This window comes from Scyliorhinus canicula, chromosome 3 (assembly GCF_902713615.1).
Source record: "Scyliorhinus canicula chromosome 3, sScyCan1.1, whole genome shotgun sequence".
Lineage (NCBI taxonomy): Eukaryota > Metazoa > Chordata > Chondrichthyes > Carcharhiniformes > Scyliorhinidae > Scyliorhinus > Scyliorhinus canicula.
In genome coordinates this window covers 256,831,385-256,850,450 of record NC_052148.1, presented here as the reverse complement: position 1 = coordinate 256,850,450, position 19,066 = coordinate 256,831,385, and the positions used below count along the sequence as shown (strand labels likewise).

At 48.5% G+C, this 19,066-nt stretch overlaps 1 protein-coding gene across 5 annotated transcripts in view; it reads left to right on the top strand.

Annotated features, from left to right (window-relative positions):
- gpat3 (glycerol-3-phosphate acyltransferase 3) overlaps window positions 1-19,066 on the top strand; it is an 85,589-nt gene that overhangs the window by 22,151 nt on the left and 44,372 nt on the right. For all 5 annotated transcript variants that reach the window (XM_038792630.1, XM_038792633.1, XM_038792629.1 and 2 more), the window contains 3 exons: window positions 2,335-2,638; window positions 7,859-7,933; window positions 16,490-16,579. In XM_038792630.1, coding sequence (XP_038648558.1) covers window positions 2,335-2,638; window positions 7,859-7,933; window positions 16,490-16,579 — 469 coding nt within the window. The remainder of the gene's footprint in view (window positions 1-2,334; window positions 2,639-7,858; window positions 7,934-16,489; window positions 16,580-19,066) is intronic.

Sequence of the window (19,066 nt, the reverse complement as noted above, 5' to 3'; positions counted from 1 at the left end):
TGTGTTTTCCCAGCTATAGCGGAGGATTAATGTTAGTTTCTGAAAAAAACTGTCGTGCTTGACATTTATCCAAATACAGGCCACATGAGATGAAATAGAGAGTACTTTGATAATTTATAGTACTTAATTATTTTTTTCCCCCCAATTAAGGGGCAATTTAGCGTGGCCAATTCACCTACCAGGCACACCTTTGGGTTGTGGGGGTGAAACCCATGCAGACATGGGAAGAATGTGAAAACTCCACGTGGACAGTGACCCGGGGCCGGGATCGAACCCGGGTCCTCGGTGCCATGAGGCAGCAGTGCTAACCACTGCGCCACCGTGCTGCTTTTATTTTGCCCATCTCTCACTTTTGAAGTTTGGCCTTGAATAATTGGTGGGAGAATGAATGGCAATGGTTTTGCCTTGATGTTGTGGGAGCCTGCAACTGATGGTTAACTGGGCGTCTAATCGGCATCACCATTGAGTTTTCTTTGTTATAAAAATGGGACTATATACTGTAGCTTTTTCTTCTCTTATATGACCCTTTTATTTATCTTGAACACTGCACAGGCATGATGCCTATTGATGTGTGTGCTGTCAGAGCTTGCTTTTGTTAATCAGGGTAATTTGGAGAAGCTGTAAAACAGGCTCACCCTGTTTAGTTTGGCGCAGCACCGAGAGTGTGGGGAGCCTTTGTTTAGGTAAATTGCCAGTGGTGGTTAGTGGCTGCAGGTGATTCTTTCTCCTCCTCGCTGCTGAAAAGGCCCCATGGCAATGGTGACATAATGGTTATGGTATTGGGTTTATAATCCAGAGCCCTGGACCACTCGTTCACAGACATGGATTCCACAATGGCAACTGGGGGATTTAAATTCCATGAAACTACCAGATTGTTGGAAACTGGAATCTAGTTCACTAATAGGAAGGGTCAGGAAATCTGTTGCCCTTTTCTGGTTGATATAAGACAAGACCCACAACAGTGTCTGCACGCCACTCAGTTGTATTCACGAAGGCAGCTCACTCTCGGGGCAATTAGGGATGAGCATAAATGCTGGCCTTACCGGTGATGTCCACATCTTGTGAGCAAATTAAAAAGTTCCAAAGAAGTGAGTTCAAATCCCGCAATGGCGGGAAAATTTGAATTGGCAAACAAACCAAAGGGTAATGGCGAAACTATCGGACAAACCCAGCTGGTCAACTACTGTTCTTCAGACAAAGAAACCTGCCTTCCTGACCTGATGTGACCCCAGTCCCGCAGCTTAACTGCCCCTGAAGTAGCCAAGCAGTCACTCCTTGGGGGGCAGACAGAACAATAGAGTTGAGACCACTATCAGATTATGGGACATTTGCTACTCGGGGCAACCTCTGTATGACCTCTACATGTAGGTGGGGTAAACCCCAGGAGATTGAGCTTCGTTGTGCTGGTCGGTTCACTGCCCATGCTCTGCCACAACTAGTCTGACCTCAGGCCTGCGTTCACAGGAATTCTGCATCCTGCTTATCTCTCAACTGGGACCTTCTGCTGCCTGAGCCTATTACAGTGTCTCCATTGGTGTGAGAGTGTAATTATTCAGTGACCAGTTTACATGAATGTGAAAGAATGGCAGAAAGTGTGCATGTACTTGTGTACGTACACGGACCAGGCATTTGTGTGATGATATTTGGGTTTTTGGGATTGAAGTGGTGGGCTGTAGGTGCTACATACGAGGACTTGGGCAATGATACGGTCAACAATCAGTTTCCTTCTCTCATCCTGTCTTGGACATGTCGTGCCATTCTTTCATCATCACTGGCCAAAGTCTGATCGTATGCTGGGTGCACAGGGGAAGGCGCACCACTGCCACCACCTTCTCAGGTCATTGGGGATAGACAATTTGTCGCATTGCTTACCTCCTGGAAGTAATTAATTAAAATGAATCGGATATTCAGAAACCTACTTGTTATCAGAGAGAGAGAGAGAATTTATAATTTCCCATTGGTACTTATTCTGCTTTGGTATCTGTGCTGCATCTATTATATTTGTGTATTTAAATGCTCTAATGTAAACTCCTCATTTATGAACCATCTGTCCTTTGCCGCACTGAAAGTTGAAATTAGTGTTTAGAACTCTTCAGGGAAGTGCTTTTCCACATTTTCATTTGAGAAGTGTCGGAGAGGTTCTGTCATGTGTCTTTATCTTCCCTTTCCTCCACCTGTCGCCACTGCCCCTCCCCGCTCCAGTCACAACACCGCCTCCCATGTTGCATCACCTATCACCCCCCTCAGTGTATGTGCATACATCTAATTTTGGCTGTTGCTCCTCTCCGGTTATCGTTTCATTAGAGTAAATGTATGATTATTGTTCACTGACAGAAATTATCGAGAAACGTGACAAACTGTCACTGGAAGAAGAGATGATGGAATTGAGACGCTATTCGAATAGAAACAGGCCTCTTCACGAAGGAGACTTTGACCTGTCCGACGTGATCCATTTCTCAAAGAAAGGATTTGAAGCCATTGTCGAGGATGAAGTGACCACTCGATTCAGCTCGGAAGAGTTGGTCTTGTGGAACCTGTTAACGAGAACCAACAAAAACTTCCAGCACATTAGCGTCCGTCTGACGATACTCTGGGGTTTGGGAGTCGGAATTCGATATGGAGTCCTCCTGCCTCTGCGGTGAGTGTAAAATAAAACTTAACGGAAGTCCAAAGACTTCAAAGGAGAATGCTGCAGTTGGTGTGTACAATTCAGATGAACAAAACAAATCTGTTAATGAGGGATCCGAGGTACAGTGTGTTAATGCATTACAAATGCCATTTACCGGAGAGAAGAAGATTTGAATGTTAGAGTTTGCCATCAAGAAATACTGCAGCTTGCTAGTTTGTCAGGTTTCGGTCAGTCCCCAGAAAGGACATGATGTGGAGATGCCAGCGTTGGACTGGGGCAAGCACGGTAAGAAGTCTTACAACACCAGCTTAAAGTCCAACATGTTTATTTCAAACACTAGCTTTCGGAGCACTGCTCCTTCCTCGGGTGAATGAGGAAGGAGCAGTGCTCCGAAAGCTAGTGTTTGAAACGAACATGTTGGACTTTAACCTGGTGTTGTAAGACTTCTTACTGTGCCCAGAAAGGACAACATGGCACGCAGACTCACATTTTCCATCGTCACAGAATGGCATGTTTTCTGTTGCACTTTCTGTTGATGTTTCCATATTTTCTTTGGAGCTTCCCTCTGTTTGACATCCCTTCTCCCTCCCATTTAATGAAACAAGCTGATGATCACAGCTGAGCCCCCTGTCGTAACAAGAGGAGCATGGAATCACATAGTATTTGCAACACCATAATGGGCCATTCGGCCCAACTAACCCATCCTGGTGCTTATGGTCCACATAAGCCTCCTACTCTACTTCATTTAAGCCCCGTAAACAAAATCCTTCTATTTGCTTCTCCCTCGTGCACTTGTGTAATATTCCCTTAAATTCATTGTGCTATTTGACATAATTATTCCATTTGGTGGTAAGTTCTGCATTTTGGCCTCTCTCTCTGGGTAAAGGACTTTCTGCTGAATTCTTGACTGGAATTATGAGTGAATGAGTTCTAATTATGTCTCCCGAGAAGGCAGGTGTCCCATGCCTTTGCATTTCTCCTGTTCTGGGGAAGACCATTGAGATGTCAAAAATTGTTTGTGCATCATTCGGTATAATGGCTGATCTGTACCTCAACTCCCCATTTGCCCATCTTTGTTCCATTTGCCTTGCTACCGTTATTTAGCAAACCTCTACTGAATTTGGATTTCCAAAACCCTTTTATGTGGGAAAAGTGCTTTACGATTTCTCTGCTAAACATCATATTTTAAGATTATGTTGCCTTGCTGTTGATTTCCTCCCATTTGAGGAAATAGTTCCTCCTGTATGCCCCATGTTTGAACCCGTTATCATTTTTAACGCCTCGCTCAGATCACCCTCAACCGTCAAAACTAAATGGAAAACAATCTGTCCGCATCATGTAACCCTTTAAACTGTGCATTCACCGTGAAATGGTGTTAAATGCAGAAATGGTATATATTGTCGACATAGCATTTGTAGTGGGGTTGGACCACTCAGCTGCTTTCATGCTCTCATTTTCTGTCTGACATTGAGGTTCCTCCCTGTGGTGATTGTGATGAGGTTGCTGCATGCGTTTATCTGTTTTTGTTTCATTACTGTTTACTCTTTTACCTCACCTTGGACCAGAACAATGACTTGCTGGGGAAAGCCTCCTTTCTTTATATTCCATCAAACTACAGAGTAGGTCAGAGATGATTGCCACATTAAGCAGCTGAACCACAATATAAATCAGTGACGAATTACTGTGCTGACGGTTGTGTTTGTTTATTGGAGCTTGTCTAATCTGCATTGTAACAACTTCTTACCATCTCACTGGCCAAGCACAGAGAGTGGTGGTTGATGGGAAATGTTCAGAATGGAGTTCAGTTACGAGTGGCGTACCACAAGGATCTGTTCTGGGGCCGTTGCTGTTTGTCATTTTTATAAATGACCTAGAGGAGGGCGCAGAAGGATGGGTGAGTAAATTTGCAGACGACACTAAAGTCGGTGGAGTTGTAGACAGTACGGAAGGATGTTGCAGGTTACAGAGGGACATAGATAAGCTGCAGAGCTGGGCTGAGAGGTGGCAAATGGAGTTTAATGTGGAGAAGTGTGAGGTGATTCACTTTGGAAAGAATAACAGAAATGCGGAATATTTGGCTAATGGTAAAATTCTTGGTAGTGTGGATGAGCAGAGGGATCTCGGTGTCCATGTACATAGATCCCTGAAAGTTGCCACCCAGGTTGATAGGGTTGTGAAGAAGGCCTATGGTGTGTTGGCCTTTATTGGTAGAGGGATTGAGTTCCGGAGCCATGAGGTCATGTTGCAGTTGTACAAAACTCTAGTACGGCCGCATTTGGAGTATTGCGTACAGTTCTGGTCGCCTCATTATAGGAAGGACGTGGAAGCTTTGGAACGGGTGCAGAGGAGATTTACCAGGATGTTGCCTGGTATGGAGGGAAAATCTTATGAGGAAAGGCTGATGGACTTGAGGTTGTTTTCGTTAGAGAGAAGAAGGTTAAGAGGTGACTTAATAGAGGCATACAAAATGATCAGAGGGTTAGATAGGGTGGACAGCGAGAGCCTTCTCCCGCGGATGGAGGTGGCTAGCACGAGGGGACATAGCCTTAAATTGAGGGGTAATAGATATAGGACAGAGGTCAGAGGTGGGTTTTTTACGCAAAGAGTGGTGAGGCCGTGGAATGCCCTACCTGCAACAGTAGTGAACTCGCCAACATTGAGGGCATTAAAAAATTTATTGGATAAGCATATGGATGATAAGGGCATAGTGTAGGTTAGATGGCCTTTAGATTTTTTCCATGTCGGTGCAACATCGAGGGCCGAAGGGCCTGTACTGCGCTGTATCGTTCTATGTTCCTGGGTGGTCTGGTTCTATTCAGGTGTCTGTTAGGTTCTGGACCAGATGGTGCTATTTTAAGTTTGCATAATTCAGTAATTGGTGTGCTTTGAGACCTGTGAACCTCAGGATGTTCCTATCACTATTTCTCTGATTGGTATCAAGTCCTACACCTGAAAACTTTGTGCCAAAATCAACAACTTGTGTAAGCACCTTTTTAATATAGTCAAAATGATCCAGGGCACTTGCATTTTGCAAGTTAGGTTTTCTTTGATGTGGAGATGCCGGCTTTGGACTGGGGTGGGCACAGTAAGAAGCCTTGCAACACCAGGTTAAAGTCCAACAGGTTTGTTTGGAATCTCTAGCTTTCAGAGCGCAGCTCCTTCATCATTCACCTGATGAAGGAGCTACGTGCCGAAAGCTAGTGATTCCAAACAAACCTGTTGCAATATGCAGACAATGATTTTCACTACCTGCTTGTATGCATTTGGCCACCCCTCTCAATTTTGATTTGAGTCTGAAATGCTGCTAATCCATGCTCAAACAAACTATTCAGCACCGGCATGAAATTGCGAGCGTGATTTTTGGGTTTATAGAATTGAAGGGATTTAGTTTGGATTACAATATAAATTATGTTACCTCAGACTTAGCATAGCTTCAGATATCTAGGCTCTACAATCTCCCAGCACTTGATGTTAAAATCATCGCACATTGCAAAAGCTGAAGCTGTTATCTCCCTAGCTGAATAAGAGAATGTGGAACAACAGCAATATGATTGAGAATACCAAATTGAGAGTCTACCAAACTTACATTCTCAACGTGCTCCTATGCAGTAGTGAAGGTTGGGCAACACATGCTAGGCAGGCGAAAAGGCTGAACAGTTCGACCTTCAATGTCTGAGATATATTGTAGACATCCCTTGACAGGGTAAGGTCACCAACTTGGAGATCCTGGAGTGTGCTAATTCCAGCAACATACACTCAGTGCCAAGCTAACAACCTCTGCGCTGACTCAGCCGTGTTCATCAGATGGAAGATGGCCCGACACCCAAAAAACTTCTGTATGGTGAATTCACCACTGGGTCACGACCTCTTGTTGTCCGCCATAAGGACACCTGCAAGCGAGATATGAAGATGGCGAACATTGCCTCTGACAAAGGTGAGACAGTCACTGACGGCCGTGTCCTCTGGAGATTGACTGTTTGGAAGGACACTGGAAGAGGTGAGCAGGAAGGGTAAGCTCAGCTCACTGAGAAGAGGGCCTAGAGAAAATTGAGGCCAACGGATTGTGCATCTTCTCAGCCGCCGTCTTCCTCGGCAGCAAATGTGGCAGAAAGTGATTGTACATTTGATGATTTAAATGATGGCGACAGTGTTCAACATAGAATCTACAGCGCAGAAGGAGGCCATTCGGCCCATCGAGTCTGCACGGGTCCTTGGAAAGAGCACCCCACCTCCATCTCCACCCTAACCCCGTAACTCAGTAACCTCACCCAACCGTTTTGGACACTAAGGGCAATTTAGCATGGCCAATCAACCTAACCACATCTTTGGACTGTGGGAGCAAACCGGAGCACCCGGAGGAAACCCACGCGCACACTGGGAGAACGTGCAGACTCTGCACAGACAGAGTAGGGGGTCCTCAACCACACTAGGCGCTGCTTAACAGAGTTGACTAGCACGGCGGCACAGTGTTTAGCACAGTTGCTTCACAGCTCTCAGGTCCCAGGTTCGATTCCCGGCTTGGGTCACTGTCTGTGCGGAGTCTGCACGTTCCCCACGTGTCTACGTGGGTTTCCTCTGGGTGCTCCGGCTTCCTCCCACAGTCCAAAGATGTGCAGGTTAGGTTGATTGGCCATGATAAATTGCCCTCAGTGTCCAAAATGGTTGGGTGGGGTTACAGGGTTAGGGTGGAGGTGGGGTGCTCTTTCCAAGGACCTGTGCAGACTCGATGGGCCAAATGGCCTCCTTCTGCACTGTAGATTCTATGATGGAAGGCTGTTGCCATCATTTAAATCACCAAATGTACAATCAGAAGCAGCATCACAACTCATGGGCTCCCCACGGGCCGCAGTTTAACTGCAATCTGTGAAAATAGTGCTTGGTGCGTCTATGCCAGTGAAGAGGTATTTTGATATTAGGAGAATTTCTTTGATGGAGTGACAGTTAACGTGTCGTGAATTGCAGTATTGAAGCAGTGCAGACCGATCAGTCCTGCTAGTTCATCCCACTCTCCAGCAGGGACTGCAGCCCTCAGACTGAACCTGCCGTCAGTGTTGAAATTCTGGAACTCTCAAAAAAAATCCCAATTTACCTGCTCTCCATTTGCTTGAAGTATGAGTTAATATTTCTTATTTTGAACTATACAACAAATTAATTCAGTCCTATATATTACTGGGGTTTCTTTTCTTCGACTCATTATGACGAGACCACCTAACCTGTTCTCTCCCGCAGGATCACCTTGGGTCTGATTGGCATTAGCTGGCTGGTGATTGGGACCACTTTGGTAGGACGGCTGCCAAACAGCAGGTAAGGAAGAGTGCAAGTTTTAAAAAAAAAAAAAATTTTATTGGAATTTTTTGAAAAATATATATCAACAGAACAATAATAATAATAACAATAATAATCAACGCACCCGTAACAACGCATGTAACAAACCCCCCCACCCCCCCCCCCCAAACCCAGTAAACAACAAAATAATAAATTAACAATAAGCAAATGAACTTAAACAATACCCCCCTGAGACCCCCCCCCCCCCCCCCCCCCCCCCGGGTTGCTGCTGCTGCTGACCTAGTTCCTTATCGTTGAACCAGAAAGTCGAGGAAAGGCTGCCACCTCCTAAAGAACCCTTGTACCGACCCCCTCGGGGCGAATTTGACCCTCTCCAGCTTAATGAATCCCGCCATGTCATTGATCCAGGTCTCCACGCTTGGAGGTCTCGCATCTTTCCACTGCAGCAAGATCCTCCGCCGGGCTACTAGGGACGCAAAGGCCAAAACATCGGCCTCTTTCGCCTCCTGCACTCCCGGCTCCACCCCAACCCCAAATATCGCGAGTCCCCAGCCTGGCTTGACCCTGGACCCTACCACCCTCGACACCGTCCTCGCCACCCCCTGCCAGAATTCCTTCAGTGCCGGGCATGCCCAAAACATATGGGCATGGTTCGCTGGGCTCCCCGAACACCTAATGCATCTGTCATCACCCCCAAAAAACTTGCTCATCCTCGTCCCGGACATATGAGCCCTGTGCAGTACCTTGAACTGGATGAGGCTAAGCCTCGCACATGAAGAGGAGGAGTTCACCCTCTCCAGGGCATCCGCCCATGTACCCTCCTCAATCTGCTCCCCCAGCTCCACCTCCCACTTAGCCTTCAGCTCCTCTACCGACGCCGCCTCCACCTCCTGCATCACCTGGTAGATGTCAGACACCTTCTCATCCCCGACCCACACCCCCGAAAGCACCCTATCCCTTACCCCCCACGGGGGCAGCGAAGGGAACCCCTCCACCTGCCGCCTAGCAAACACCTTGACCTGAAGGTACCTGAACATATTCCCCGGGGCGAGCTCAAACTTCTCCTCCAGTTCACCCAGGCTCACAAACCTCCCGTCAATGAACAGGTCTCCCAACTTCCTAATGCCCGCCCTGTGCCACCCCAGGAACCCGCTATCCATGTTCCCTGGGACAAACCGGTGATTCCCCCGCAGCAGGGCCTCCACCGAGCCCCCCACTTCCCCTCTGTGTCGCCTCCACTGTCCCCAAATTTTGAGGGCAGCCGCCACCACCGGGCTCGTAGTGTACCTCGTTGGAGGGAGCGGCAACGGCGCCGTTACCAGTGCCTCAGGCTCGTGCCTCCACAGGACGCCATCTCCATCTGTTTCCATGCTACCCCCTCCCCATCCATTACCCACTTACGTACCATCGAGACGTTAGCCGCCAATAGTACCCAGAGAGGTTGGGCAGCGCCAGCCCCCCTCTATCCCTGCCCCGCTCCAGAAAGCCCCTCCTTACCCTCGGAGTCCCGTGCGCCCAAACAAATCCCAGAATGCAGCTGTTCACCCTCCTAAAAAAGGCCCTCAGAATGAAAATGGGGAGGCACTGAAACAAAAACAAAATCTTTGGGAGCACCGTCATTTTAACGGACTGTACTCTACCCGCCAACTACAACGGCAGCATGTCCCACCGTTTAAATTCTTCCTCCATCTGCTCCACCAGCCTAGTAAAATTAAGCTTGTGCAGAGTCCCCCAACTACTAGCCATCTGAACCCCCAGGTACCTAAAGCCTACCAATCCCCTCCTCCTGATCTCCCGGGTGTACAACAGACAGCTCACTCTTGCTCAGGTTTAATTTATAACCCGAGAAACTCCCAAACTCAGCAAGAATCTCCATCACTTCAGGCATTCACCCCCACCGGGTCTGCTACATACAGCAGCAAGTCATCTGCGTACAGCGACACTCGGTGCTCCTCCCCACCCCGCACTAGACCCCTCCACCTCCCCAACTCCCTGAGAGCCATGGCAAGAGGCTCAATTGCCAACGCAAAAAGCAGGGGGGACAGGGGGCACCCCTGCCTCGTCCCACGGGGGAGCCTGAAGTACTCGGACCTCCTCCCATTTGTCGCTACACTCGCCATCGGGGCCTCATACAGCAACCTCACCCATTTAATAAACCCCACCCCAAACCCAAACCTCTCTAACACCTCCCACAAGTACCCCCACTCAACCCTATCAAAGGCCTTCTCCGCATCCAATGCCACCACAATCTCCGCCTCTCCTTCTGCTGCCGGCATCATTATCGCATTTAGCAGCCTCCGCACGTTAGTGTTCAGCTGCCTCCCCTTCACAAAACCCGTCTGATCTTCATGTACCACCCCCGGCACCCAGTCCTCTATTCTAGTGGCCAAGATCTTCGCCAACAACTTGGCGTCTACATTCAGCAGTGAAATCGGCCTATATGATCCGCACTGCAAGGGGTCCTTATCTTGCTTCAGGATCAGGGAAATCAGCGCCCGAGACATCGTCGGGGGCAAATCACCCCCCCACCCATGCCTCGTTAAAGGTCCGGACCAACAGGGGGCCCAACAGGTCCGCATATTTCTTATAAAATTCCACTGGGAACCCATCCGGTCCCGGCGCCTTCCCCGACTGTATGTGGCCAATCCCTCTAACCAGCTCCTCCAACTCGATCGGCGCCCCCAGTCTCTCCACCTGCTCCTCCTGCACCCTTGGAAATCGCAGCCTGTCCAAAAAGCTCTCCATTCCCCCTCCCACCACCGGCGGCTCCGACTGGTACAGTTTCCTGTAGAAGTCCCTAAAGACCCCATTGACCTCTGCCCCCTGCCGCACCACATTCCCACCCCTATCCTTCACTCCACCAATCTCCCTAGCCGCATCCCGCTTGCGAAGCTCGCCTTCTCTCCATACTCGTAGACTGCTCCCTGCGCCTTCCTCCACTGTGTCTCCGCCTTTCTGGTGGTCAATAAATCAAACTTGGCCTGCAGGCTTCGCAATCCCTCCTCCGGGGCCTCCGCATACCTCCTGTCCACACTCAACAACTCCCCCACCAGTCTCTCCCTCTCCCTCCTCTCCCTATGGGCTCGGATAGAGATCAGCTCCCCCCTAATCACTGCCTTCAGAGACTCCCACACCATCCCCACCCGGAGCTCCCCAGTATCATTGACCTCGAGGTGCCTCTCGATACATCCCCGGACCCTCCTACACACCTCCTCATCAGCCAACAACCCCACGTCTAGACGCCAAAGCGGGCGCTGGTCCCGCACCTCCCCCATCTCCAGATCCACCCAATGCGGAGCATGGTCCAAAATCGCAATAGCCGAATACTCGGCCTCCTCCACCCTCGGGACCAGTCCCCTACTCGGGACAAAAAAATCAATACGGGAATAAACCCTGTGCACATGGGAGAAAAAAGAGTACACCCGAGCCCTCGGCCTCCCGAACCTCCAGGGATCCACTCCTCCCATCTGGTCCATAAACCCCCTCAACACCTTGGCCGCCGCCGGCCTCCTGCCTGTCCTTGAACTAGAGCGATCCAGTAGGGGATCCAGCACTGTATTGAAGTCCCCCCTCATGATCAAGCCCCCCACCTCCAGGCCAGGAATGCGGCCCAACATACGCCTCATGAAACCAGCATCCTCCCAATTTGGGGCGTACACATTAACCAACACCACCCTCTCCCCCTGCAGCGTACCACTCACCATCACATATCTGCCGCCACTATCAGCCACCACCTCCGACGCCTCAAACGCCACCCTCTTCCCCACCAGGATCGCCACCCCCCGGTTCTTTGAGTCGAGCCCTGAATGAAAAACCTGCCCCACCCACCCCTTCCTCAGATTGACCTGGTCCGCCACCTTCAGGTGGGTCTCCTGGAGCATGGCCACATCTGCCTTCAGCCCCTTCAGATGCGAAAACACCCGGGCCTGCTTAACCGGCCCATTCAACCCCCTCACGTTTCACGTAATCAGCTGGATCAGGGGGCACCCCGCCCCCTTCCCCCATCGACTAGCCATGGTCCATCGACTGCTCGCCCCTGGCCAGCACCCATTCGGCCCGTTTCCCACGGCGATAGAACCTCACCCCGATCCCCCCCGACCCACACCAGCTCCTCCCTGGCCAATCCAGCAGCAACCCGGTATCCCCCCCCCCCCTCAGGCTAGGTCCCCTCCTAGCCGCGACGCTCCCTCCATAGTGCTCCCGTGAGCCAGCTGACTTCTGCTGACCCCGGCAGCTCCCGCCCTAACTCCGACCCCTCCCGATATGAGGTTACCCCTCCCCCCCCCCTGCATCAGCTCCTTGGCACCGCTTCAGCGCGGGAAAATGGATCCGATATCCACGCCCCTTGTCACCAGCTCCACCCCCCTCGTCCTGCAGCGTGGGAAACCAGAGGAAAGCCCGCGCTTTCACACTGCCCCACCCCACCCCCCCAACGCAGCTCCCAAACAGCAGTCCCAACCCACCCACCAACCCCGTACAAACAAAAACAGATCAACCACAAACCCCAATACCCTACTTAAGACACACAACCATAACCCACATCATCCGAAAGCGAGAGAAAAAAAACAAACAGAATAACCAGCAACAGCATACACAGTGATACAAAAAAAAACCTCCCACAGCCCCCAATCTCTAGTTCGAGTCCAACTTGGAAGAGTGGAAGTTGTGGACGAGTCTCACAGTGGGGGCCATTGATCATGATCAGGAGGAACGTCCGCTTTTCCCTGCAATGCCCCCCCGCCCCACCACCATTAATTCATCTTGAAACACTGGGACCCTTGCCATTTGTGAGTTCACTCAAAAGTTGAAACCTTTCTGGTTAAACTCAGTGAATAATCTCACTTGAGCTATCAGTGGAGCCTGCTCCTGTGGGTTTCAATAAAAAGCTCTCAACGCCTCAATCACAAAATCCAGTTTTTTCTAGTTTCCTACTGGGGGGGCACACTTGCATATTTCGCAGTCCAAGAGCTGCAGAACAAGAGAGACAGAGAAAGTAAGCGAAACAATCCTCGGGGAAGTCACCCGGTATGGACCATCAGGCTCCCCATGACATCAGTTCAGTACAAACTTCCCTGAAAGCGGGGGCGGAGCTTCCCTTTTCAAGGGGAGCCTGCATTGTATAAAAATTGTATAAAATAGAGACATATAAGATAGTCAGAGGGTTAGATAGGGTGGACAGTGAGAGTTTTTTTCCTCGGATGGTGATGACCAACACGAGGGGACATAGCTTTAAATTGAGGGGTGATAGATATAGGACAGATGTCAGAGGCAGTTTCTTTACTCAGAGAGGGTGTGGAACGCCCTGCCTGCAACAGTAGTAGACTCGCCAACTTTAAGGGCATTTAAGTGGTCACTGGATAGACATATGGATGAAAATGGAATAGTGTAGGTCAGATAGGCTTCAGATGGTTTCACAGGTCGGCGCAACATCGAGGGCCGAAGGGCCCGTACTGCGCTGTAGTGTTCTATGTTCTAACCCCAGCCTAAATGAAGGTTGGGGTGGGAGAACCCTTTGGGCAGTGGAATAGAGAAATTACGTATGTCATTAAACCCAGTTTTTTCTCCTACCTACCGTTTCTTTGTGGTCACTCTGCGTGGATTCTACAGTAAGTGACGCAAAAAATGCAGAAAGGAGAGAGGAGAATGTGTGTGAAAGCTGCTTGTTTGCCCTTGTATCATTTTGTACGTGGCCTGTGACCAATAATCACTGGCCTATAAATCGGCAAATGGCAAGAGTCTGGTTAAGGGATGGAGGTGGGAATCACGGGTACTGTAAAAGATTGGGGGGGTGGGGGGAATCACAGCTGGTTTGGAGGGAATATTAAGACTGAGACACCAAGGGATGAAATAACAAGAAATGCAGTTTTTGTAGTTAATGGGCAAAGTGCAGGTGGAATCTCACAATGCATTTGTTTGCAGAGCTGTGAATAGAATGCCTCATAGTTCAGCTTCCGTTGCTGTGACCTGCTACTATTCATGTGCTAAAACAGTGGGTTTGCTTCCCACTCTTATTGACTTTCTAAAAATAAATTTAAAGTACCCAATTCATTTTTTTCGAATTAAGGGCCAATTTAGCGTGGCCAATCCACCTAGCCTGCACACCTTTTGGGTTGTGGCGGCGAAACCCACGCAAACACGGGGAGAATGTGCAAACTCCACACGGACAGTGATCCAGAGCCGGGATCGAACCTGGGACCTTGGCGCCATGAGGCTTTAGGGCTAACCCACTGCGCCACCATGCTGCCCCCTCACCCTTATTGACTGAGCTTACCCAATGAAATCCTAATATGGAGGCATGTCTCCATGCAGTTGTCCTGTCCTTCCAAACATTTCAATGGAATCTATTGCATTCAACCTAGAGAGCAGATGAAGCTTGAGTTTAACCTCTCATTTGAAGAAGGGTGCTTCTGACAATAGAACATTATAGCGCAGTACAGGCCCTTCGGCCCTCGATGTTGCGCCGACCTGTGAAACCAATCTAAAGCCCATCTACACTCTTCCATTATCATCCATATGTTTGTACAATGACCATTTAAATGCCCTTAATATTGGTGAGTCCACTACTGTTGCAGTCAGGGCATTTCACACCCCTACTACTCTCTGAGTAAAGACCCTACCTCTGACATCTGTCCTATATCTATCTACCCTCAATTTAAAGCTATGTCCTCTCGTACTAGCCATCACCATCCGAGGAAAAAGGCTCTCACTGTCCACCCTATCTAATCTTCTGATCACCTTGTCTGCCTCTATCAAGTCATCTCTTAACCTTCTTCTCTCTAACAAAAACAGCCTCAAGTCCCTCAGCCTTTCCTCATAAGATCTTCCCTCCATACCAGGCAACATCCTGGTAAATCTCCTCTGAACCCTTTCCAATGCTTCCACATCCTTCCTGTAATGCGGCGACCAGAACTGCACGCAATACTCCAAATGCGGCCGCACCAGAGCTTTGTCCAACTGCAATATGACCTCATGGCTTCGAAACTCAATCCCTTTACCAATAAAAGCTAACACACCGTACGCCTTCTTAACACCCCTATCAACCTGGGTGGCAACTTTCAGGGTTCTATGTACATGGACACCTATGAAGGAGGAATAAAATTCAGTCAGTGCAGCACTCTCTCCGAAATGCACTGGAGTGTTTGGATGGGGTACATCTTCTGGCCCTGCCCACTGCTGGATGGGAAATTTGGCGGACCGTTTAAAGGCCCTTTAATGTCGGGTGGGAATTTCCGGCCTTGGGATGGGCGCGACCGGAAAATCCCACCCAATTTCTTTTCTGTTCAAGTTTCTGACTTGAACTCGCAACCTTCTGACTCTGGGGGTGATGCCAAACCTCCAAAAAAATATTGACTCATCTGTGAAAAAAGCCCTTAATTTCCATGCTGAACCAATGAAACGAAGCAAAGATCATTTTGGGCATAAAGTTTTGAGTTTGTGCTAACACGAGCAGTGGTGTTGTGGCAGTTTTTAAAGTGCGTGTACTTAATGTCAGGAATGTATTTTCCTGGTTGCATCCAAAAATACTGACATTTAATAACCTCTTTCAGCATTTATGTGAAATATTTTGTGTCTGTATGCATATCTATGGTGAGCAACCAGACCAGTGAAAATATACATAGATTATACAATTATCAGGATGTTGTGATTTCCCCCTGCTTTAATGTGATTTTATTTTGGACCTCGGGATTATTGTTATTGAAATGTTACATGATTTGGGATGGTTTGGATATGATGGTTTGATATTCCTCTGCCCATTCAAAGGGGTAAGCTCCTCCATTGAGGTGGTGGGCAAAAAGATATCGGAATTAGTGCATCACCCCCCGGTAGCACGGTGGTTAGCACTGTTGCTTCACAGCGGCTGGGACCTGGGTTTGGTTCCCGGCTTGGGTCGCTGTCTGTGTGGGGTCTGCAAGTTCTTTCCATGTCTGCGTGGGTTTTCTCCCCCAGTCCAAAGATATGTGTAGGTTAGGTGGATTGGGCACCCTAAATTTCCCCATAGTCAAAACGTTAGGTGGGGTTGCTGGATTACGGGAATAGGGTGGAGGTGTAGGCTTGGGTAGGGTGCTCTTCAGGGGCCGGTATGGACTTGGATGGGCCGAATGGCCTCCTTCTGTGTAAATTCTACGATGATAATTGCTAGACTTGGTCTCAAACAAAATCACTGATCAAATCAGTGAATAATATGAAACAAAGCAGCAACTGTTGCATTCTATTCTCATCAGAAGGTGACAACCCGCACTGATTTTTGAAATTTATATGTGCTATACATTTGGAGCCAGGATCCTATTAGATTCTCGATGTGAAACAAACAGGCATTTGGTTTCCCCGCACCGCTGTGCAAAGTTACTTTGACCTGCTATGCTTGGGTTTTCAAGCTTGCACCAAAGTCCACTCTCTGCCACACTTGAACTTTCATCAATGTTTTCATTTAACCCATTTCCTAATGAAAATTGAAGGCAGTAATTGCTGTGCTCGATATTATGCAGTCTATGTGCTGAGGTAATGAGCTTTATCGATATGAGAGTTAAAAGGAAGGCAACTTGAAATTTCTCTCTTCTCCTTTCATTCTCACAGTGTAAAGGTATGGCTCAGTGAACTTGTTCACTTGATGTGCTATCGAATCTGTGCAAGGGGACTGTCTGCAACCATCCACTACCACAACAAGTAAGTCTGCAATGGTCAAAATTCCATATCAGTGATTACATTAAAAATAACGCCGATTTTGAAAAGTAGGGCGGTTTCATCTAAGAAGAAAAAAAATTTGATAAAATGCAAAGGTGTAATGTCCTGTTGAGTTGACATAAGGATGACAGGAGTAAATCTGTTTCTTTGCTCTACCAAGGGCCAGCATGAACTCGAAGGACTGAATGACCTCCACCGTGCCATTAAGATTCTATTGCATGAAGACTGTTCGGGATGGATGATACAATTAATTGGCACATGCAGTTCTTTTAACCCCTAGGGCGTGACTTGCAAATACTGTATGGAAAGATTGTCCCCTTCCAATAGCAGTATGGGTTCACATGACAGAATATCAGCCAATCTCAACCCCTTCCAGCTCCTAAAGGGCTCAACATCACAGTTCCAAAATGCTCTTAATTTAGAACACTTGGCATTGAAGTAAAGGCCTCAGTCACATAGTGAGGAGAAGCTGTAGAATTTGGATGAGATGTTAAGCCAAGGCCCTCCCTGCCTGCTCGCATGAATGTGAAAGGTTCTATTGCACCATTTAAAAAAAAATGTTTCCCCAAATAAGGGGGCAATTTAGCGTGGCCAATCCACCTACCCTGCACATCCTTGGGTTGTGGGTGTGAAGCCCACACAGACACGGGGAGAATGTGCAAACTCCACACGGACAATATCCAGGGGCTGGGATCAAACCCGGGTTCTCGGCGCCGCCTGCAGCACCATTTTGAAGAAGAGCAGGGGACTTATCTCTGGCGTTCTGGCCAATATTTATACCTCGATCAACGTTGTCATTATCACATTGCTGTTTGAGGGAGTTTGCTGTGTGCAAATTGGCTCTCGCATTTCCTACATTGCAACAGGGACTGTGGGTGAACTTCTCATAATAAATTACTGTGACAATTTGGGCGGGTTTCGCAGGGTGACTCCCGTCGGGAGTTTGGGGGAGATCCAGATTTGTATTCACCCACACTGAAGTCATTTTTTTCGAGCCTGAGCAGTTTCTTCACTGAAAAATCCCACACTTAGAATCAAAGTCGCCGGCAGGACTGGCTTTTCTGAGATTGGGCCTGGATCTCAAAGTTAGGTTGAGGGTCCCACACACTCCCCACCCACGAACTTCACGATTCCCCGCAGACATGGTCAACACCCCCAATCCTCGTCCCAATAAGGGCAACCTCTTTTTCTATATACACACACACACCCCATTGCCAAAACTTACTTGGTCCTGAACTCCCGAGACTTATGCTTGCAGTCCCAGTCCTGTCCACCACAGATCCGGGTCTGCCGGGACCAGGGAGCTACCGGACAATCAGTCCCAATCCTGTCCACCACAGATCCGGGTCTGCCGGGACTAGGGAGCTACCGGACAATCAGTCCCAATCCTGTCCGCCGCAGATCCGGGTCTGCCGGGACTAGGGAGCTACCGGACAATCAGTCCCAATCCTGTCCACCGTAGATCCGGGTCTGCCGGGACTAGGGAGCTACCGGACAATTAGTCTGGCCAGTAGCTGTCTAAGTTAGGACTTCCTCCCAGGTGATTGGCGGAGATCCCACCTCCAATCAATTAATGCTCGTTGGAGTGTTGAATGTATGTTAAATACATTGCCTAACGTGCCATTTAATTACATTGGAGCATTTTGAGATTTAATTTGCTGGAACTTCAGGGTTAACTAGTCTGTTGGACACAATATCATTCTTGTTTTTCAGTATGAGGTTATAGAATCATAGTGTAGAAGGAGGCCATTCGGCCCGTCAAGGCCGTGCGGGTCCTTTGAAAGAGCATCCTAGCTAGGCCCACTGGCCCACCCTATCCGTATAACCCCACCCTAACCTGCACATCTTTTCGACACTAAGGGGCAATTTTAGTGTGGCCAATCCACCTAACCTGCGTATCTTTGGATGTGGGTTTGTGTGGGTTTATTCTAATTTCAGAGAATGATGTAGGCAGTTGTATATGTTTTGATACTCAACTGCATTTGATTCTCATCTGGTCTCTATTAAACATTACAAATTAATGTTGGCGTTGCAAGAGTTCTGCAGTAAAATGTCCCAAGGTGCTTCACAGGAAGTTGAGAGCGAGGCGACATTGGAGCTGATGACCAAAAGCTTTGCCAAAGAGAGAGGCTTTAAGGAGTGACTTACAGTAGAGAAAGAATTACAGAGATAGAAACCAAGGAGGGAATTCCAGAGCTTGGGGGCCTATGCAACCAAAAGTATTCCTGCCAATTTTGGATTAGAGTCGGGCAAAAGGCCAGAATTTCGAAGTGACGCAGAGATCTCTGAGCCTTTGGAATGGAGAAAGGTGTGACTGAGGGAGGATTAAGTTGAGAATTTGAAAATTTGGGAGCTGGTTAACCAGGGGTCAATGTAGAAATGTAACCGGCAAGGTAGCCAACTTTAAGGGCAGCACGGTAGCATGGTGGTTAGCATAAATGCTTCACAGCTCCAGGGTCCCAGGTTTGA